Here is a 6,000-nt window from a genome sequence, read left to right on the forward strand (position 1 = left end):
GTAAATGGTATTTTTATAACTTCAATAAAAAAAAAGTGTTTAAAAAAAAAAACTTAATGGTCCTAATAGAAGCTTTGTTTTCTTCATCAGGAAAAGGTAAACCAACTAAAGGATGAAGTTCGACAGCAGTACGAGAGATTGCACCAGATTTTAGATGAAGACATGAGGAAAACAATGGATGTTCTGGATAAGGCTCAAGCCAAATTCTGCAATGACAATGCAGCCCAGGTTCTACAGCTAAATGAACGTATGCAAGAAGCCAAAAAGCTACTGAGCTCTGTACAAGTCATGTTTGACAAAACGGAGGACATAAACTTTATGAAGGTATGCATTTTCCAAACTGGCACAAAGGATTTCATTGATATAGCAAAGACAATATTTTCTAATGATCTAATATATATAGGTGTAATATTAACATGTTCCCTCCACCCTGACTATGCAGTATAATAATGAGATAGCAAAAAGGAATATTGAGATACATTTGCTACAGAAACCATTGCTCTTGGTCTTAGGACCATATTGCTCATTCACTGATCATATTGTCTTTTAATGTGAAGGATTAGGCTACGTACACTTGTTCAATGTTTCTCGTCCGATAATCGGCTCGGGGCCGATATCGGGCAAGAATCTGGCATGTGTACAGTGCCCATCGTTCATCCTCTGAACGACTGTCCTGGCAGATCCACGGACAAATAACGATCGTACTGGAAGCAAAGGGGGAGGGTGTGCAGCAGGGTGCTGCTCTGTTGTTCTCCTCTCCATAGAGCAGACTGGTGCTGTATGTACAACACTCGTTTATGCAACGTGCAGTCCTTAGTCGCTGGAAGGGACCGTGAAAGATCCTTTCCAACGACAATTATTGCTCTTGTGTACCCAGCCTTAGACTTCAGGGCAGACGTGGCTGGCTGGTTTTGCTTGACCTTCAGTCTGTTAGGACCTTTAGTTGAGGTTACACAATCAGATGCAAGTATTTGGCATTGTGACTGATTGCTGCAAAGATTGGTCCTTTTTTCAGTAGTTTTTATCCTGTTCCTGTTTTTCATTGAGCAGAATGGTCAGGGTGGCATTGGATCAGTTTACAATAATATCAGTTCTCATGTTTTAAATACATACAGGTACAATGTCAATCACTCCATCTGCATTGCACCAGCATCACCTTACTCACTGACTGTCTTTCTGTTTTTGTAGAATACAAAGTCTGTGAAGATTCTGATGGACAGGTAAGATTAGCATTTGCAATCAGTGTTCCAGTGTGCAGCATGTTCTGTTTACTTGTGTTTCCTAGGTAGATTGCTTTGTTTATTCTCAGTGATTGAGGACAGAGAGCGAGGGCAGAGGTTTGCAGAAATCCCTTCCCAGACAATATTCAGGGTTCATAGTGCTATATGATGAATAATGGGGGTTTGTGATGATATAGAGTAAAGAAATTGTAGGGTCAGTAATACACTCTAACCCAATAAATGTAAAGGATTCATAGACTTTTGTGCCTATATAAAACTATGCAAAAAGAAATAATGTGCAACAGCCCAGGTAAGCTGCTGATAGCTGTTAATTGATGGACTATTTTGCAGCTATTTTGTACTATAGGACAAACCTGTCACCTGCAGCCAAAAATCACTGTTGGGGGGGCCCGGAGTAAAAAAACATGTTCTATCCGGCAAGTAGAAAATGATAGATGTGATGGGTTGCTGTAGGGGCAATATAAATTGTCATAATATATGGCAAATTGTGTGTTGTTGCCTGCAGATAGCAAATGCAAATAGAGTACATATATAAAAAATAAACCCTCCAACAATCAGAAGCTAAAAAAGTGAAATTTCTGTAAGATTGTTCTGCAGTATTAAATTGGAATAATTTGAAAGTTGTAGAAATGTTACAGAACCTACATTTGCATTCAAATTCAGCTATTCAAATGTAGCATTTAGAAATAGTTTATTATGAAATATTGTGTACATTGCTCTATTTCCCATTTGTATCCAGTGGTTGGTGCAACTAAAGCTATTTTTTCACAAGATCAAATTATGTGAACGCATCTGAATGATGGCATCATGGATGGGGTTACACAGGGATAGACACAAACACACATAAAAATTGTAATATGTAATTTATACATATGTTTAATATTTGTAAATTTTAAAAGAGTATCCAAATGCACATTACATAGTTTTATTACATAGTGTAATGTAAAAGTTTTGCAACAATAAGGTTGCAAAGTGAGGTCAATGGCCAGCTGTCTTACATGAATGATATTAGTAGACCCTATACATAATTCATAAGCTGTTTCATCAGATATGGCCTCTATCTTTTTTTAATGGGGCCCCCAGTGTTGGCCTTGTGGTATCTGATGTATGTATTAGTAACCTAATTATATGTACTCAACCTAAATAGTAGACATTAATTTTGCACATGTGTTGAAGTAGTTTTAGTGATTTACGTATGCATGGCAACAATGCGATTTTTGTTTCTGTGACAGGACTCAGAACTGCACCGGAGGAAGTCTTCCTCCACCAAAAATTGGGCATCTGAACTCCAAACTCTTCCTGACAGAAATTGCCAAGAAAGAGAAACAGCTGAGGAAGATGCTGGAAGGTACTTTGTAGTTTTCTTACTTGCTGATGCCTTCTGATATGGTTAAGCATCAGTGAAGATAGAGCAAATATTGTTGCTTTTAGCAGCCAAAGGGGTTTATTAAATTATCAGTTTATGTGTTAGTTAAATGAGAAAAAATGGAATGGAATTCTGTAAGCACACGACCCCTAGTTCTTTTAAGATATTGTAAATATGTCCAATGTTTCGTTATTGGGAGACATTGGCATACCAGTCTGATTTTAATGAGATTTCCCAATAACCACTCATGTATGAAAACACCAATTATAGCAATTTGTTAGCATGTAAATGATTTTAGGGTTTGTGGTTGACTGGTATAAAACTACTGCAAGGAGCAAGATAGCTGCCTTTGTGTTAAGGGGGTATTTAGTACATTTATACTGTTTAGAGGCAAACTGTCTGGTGTAGTTGCCTGGCAAATATTATCAACTGCCCCAAAAATGCACCTTGTACAACCACTGTATTCCAGTCCAGTCAACGTGAAAACTCTCGGTGTGGGCTTAGACTAGAAAGATTTTATGGTTGGTGTCTTTCCTGCAGCTTTTAATTAACCTTTGAGCCTTATGATGACCTGCTGATGTCTATCGGATATCATGTTTACTTGGTAACCACCATGCGCTTTTCAGCCAGACCCCATTCTTTACTAGACTGTTGACTCATACCTTCTCTGCTACTGGTGGTCAGCAGCTTCTTGTTGAGTTTTTTTTACTGGTGTTTGCTTGAAATCAAACATCAAATCTTTTAGATATATTGACCAATGTTTGCTCAGCATTAGACTTTTGTAGAGCTAGTAGCTTTCATATAAATTTATTGTACTGTTATAAACAAAGTCCAATGTACAGTTTGCAGATATTGGTACTGTAATGTTTAATTTAACGGCAAATAGAAGTTATTGATTGTGTCCACATGTGGTTGTATATGTTGGTGCAATAATTTTTTTTTTCTCTTTAGGTCCATTTAGCACACCTGTGCCGTTTCTGCAGAGCATTCCGATGTACGCCTGCAATGTAAGCAGCTCAGGGGCAGAAAAACGCAAGCATTCAGCTGCATTCCCTGAAGGTAGCTTCCTTGACCCGGCGCCAGGAACTGTTAGCGGCCAGTACATAAGCCAGGGTTCTTCCACTGGTGAGGGCCAGTCAACACAACCCATGGTGCCTTGCAGCTCCACCCAGCATATCGTAGGACTTCCCAGTGGCCCTCAGCCGGTCCACTCCAACTCTGTCTTCAACCCCTCCCACTACCCGAATAGCTCCTCATCTCAACAGTCCGTCCTTTCCCAATATGGAGGACGCAAGATTCTAGTCTGCTCTGTGGACAACTGTTATTGCTCCTCAGTGTCCAACCACAGTGGACACCAGCCGTATCCCAGGTCTGGCCACTTCCCATGGACAGTCTCTTCCCAGGAGTATTCTCATCCTCTTCCACCCACTCCATCTGTAACACAATCTCTTCCAGGACTCGCTGTGAGAGAATGGATTGATGCTTCCCAGCAGCATGGCCGCCAAGATTTCTATAGGGTTTATGGGCAGCCAGCCACCAAACACTATGTCACCAGTTAAGTCTTAGAGCAAACTAGCCTTGATAAATATGCATTTCAAAAAAATTAAAGACTCTCAACCTGGGACAGAAATAAACCCAGCCTTGTTTAGCAGTGGATAACTTTTCCACTTCTGAATTTGGTTACCATTAGATTGTCTCATAACTTTTGCTTTAATTCTTTACATTTTTAGACTAAGGTGTATGCCTTTTACCCACCAGAAGAGACGATGATTTTATTTTTTTTCAATGCTTTGAAGCCTTTTGCTGATCTTTTATCGTTTGTGCTAAATGACCCCTCTTTTGTTCTTTTTTACGTTTTTTTCCTTTTGTGTGTGTTTTTATTTTTCAACTTGGTTAACTATTATTTAGAAAAAAAGTCTCATGTGATAGGAGTTTTAAGTTAAAAGGCCACTTATCATATAGACACTGTTTTTTTTTTTCTTTTTCCTCTTTTTTATTTTTAAAAGTATGTGTAAATATACAAAGATTAGAAGAATATGTGCGACTGCACTGAAAAAGGGAATGGTCACTTCTTTTTCCAGAAAGACCGCATGCTCCTGTGAACTTTTCATTCATGCAGTATTGGACTTTCTACTCAACTGGAGCGCTGAACTGCATGTTCTAACATTGAACAGTAGATGAATATAAACATATTTCTCTGTTCTGCTCCTTTACTTGAAGCCAACCCTATCAAATAAGACAATATTTTTGAACACATTGGAATTATAAATTGCAGGGGCAAATGCGTTAAAAGATACATGTTGTACATAAAGGAAGAAGAAATACAGGGTAATTTTTTTTTAATTTTTAATCCTATATGTAACTTTTTAAATTAGTAAAATGGTTAAAAAAAATCAAAAAAAGAATCTTCAGTATACAGTTTCATGGACCAACGTTATAGTTATGAAGTATATATACATACATGAATTTGTACCCCCCCCACATGGTAAATGGTCTTTTAGCTTAAAAACAATTCTTAAACTTTTTGTTTTATTTCTTTAACATTCCAAATACATGTTAAAAAAAAGTGCAATTCAAATTTTCTTCACTTAAAAGTGGAAGGTTTTGCTTTATAGATGACAAATATCTGGAGTGCCACAAATGTAATTAAAAAAAACAAATTACAAAATGTATGTATGTACAGATTAAGGTCCAAGCACTTTTTCTTTTTTTTCTGCAGCATTAACTAATGAACCATTTAATGCCATATTGTAATATTACAGCAATAAGACTTTGTACTGTATGTTGCTAAGGGACTTTAATGGCGAAAAAAACCACATTGGGAAGGCGCTTGTGGCTAGATGGGCGCCAGTTGGACAACTGAGCACTGGAAGTAGCAAATACTGCATGACATACAGCAGATAATGCGCTCCTGTGATTTCTTGCATTTTTCTATATCAGTGTTGGATCTGGAGGTAAAATGATCATACCACGCTCCTCTTAAGCAGCAGTCCCGCTTTCTTGGTCAAAACAAACAAAAATGAAATAAAAATCTTTTTATAAAGTATCTAATGAGTTTTTATCCTGTTTGTATCTTTTCGTGCTGTTTTATTTGAATGTGACCTGAAAAAAGCATTTTATCAGCTGAGACCGGAGACTCTCAAGGGACAAAGTGACTACACATGACCTAGTTTATCTGGCTGTATGACTGATCTGAGGATCAGTGGCACAAATTAGGTCATGGATGGAGGTGTTGGCAAATGATCAATTAAAAGAATGTACAAACTTTTGGATCATTCCAAAATGTGAGTGTAGTACAAGAATTGCAGTAGGTTGATGGTGCACCAGGCATGGAATAAATTGACAGACTTCTCAGCCCATGGGAAATTTGTCTGCTAATGGCTGACCTTTGTA

General features: G+C 37.8%; 1 protein-coding gene across 4 annotated transcripts in view; it reads left to right on the forward strand.

Moving 5' to 3' along the window:
* Positions 1-5,653, forward strand: part of TRIM8 (tripartite motif containing 8) — a 69,354-nt gene extending 63,701 nt beyond the window's left edge. For all 4 annotated transcript variants that reach the window (XM_072425238.1, XM_072425240.1, XM_072425236.1 and 1 more), the window contains 4 exons: positions 91-324; positions 1,189-1,220; positions 2,474-2,589; positions 3,559-5,653. In XM_072425238.1, the coding sequence (XP_072281339.1) occupies positions 91-324; positions 1,189-1,220; positions 2,474-2,589; positions 3,559-4,166 (990 nt within the window). In that variant the 3' untranslated portion in view covers positions 4,167-5,653. The remainder of the gene's footprint in view (positions 1-90; positions 325-1,188; positions 1,221-2,473; positions 2,590-3,558) is intronic.
* Positions 5,654-6,000: the final 347 nt, after the last annotated feature.

The sequence above is a fragment of the Pyxicephalus adspersus genome, chromosome 10, assembly GCF_032062135.1.
Source record: "Pyxicephalus adspersus chromosome 10, UCB_Pads_2.0, whole genome shotgun sequence".
Lineage (NCBI taxonomy): Eukaryota > Metazoa > Chordata > Amphibia > Anura > Pyxicephalidae > Pyxicephalus > Pyxicephalus adspersus.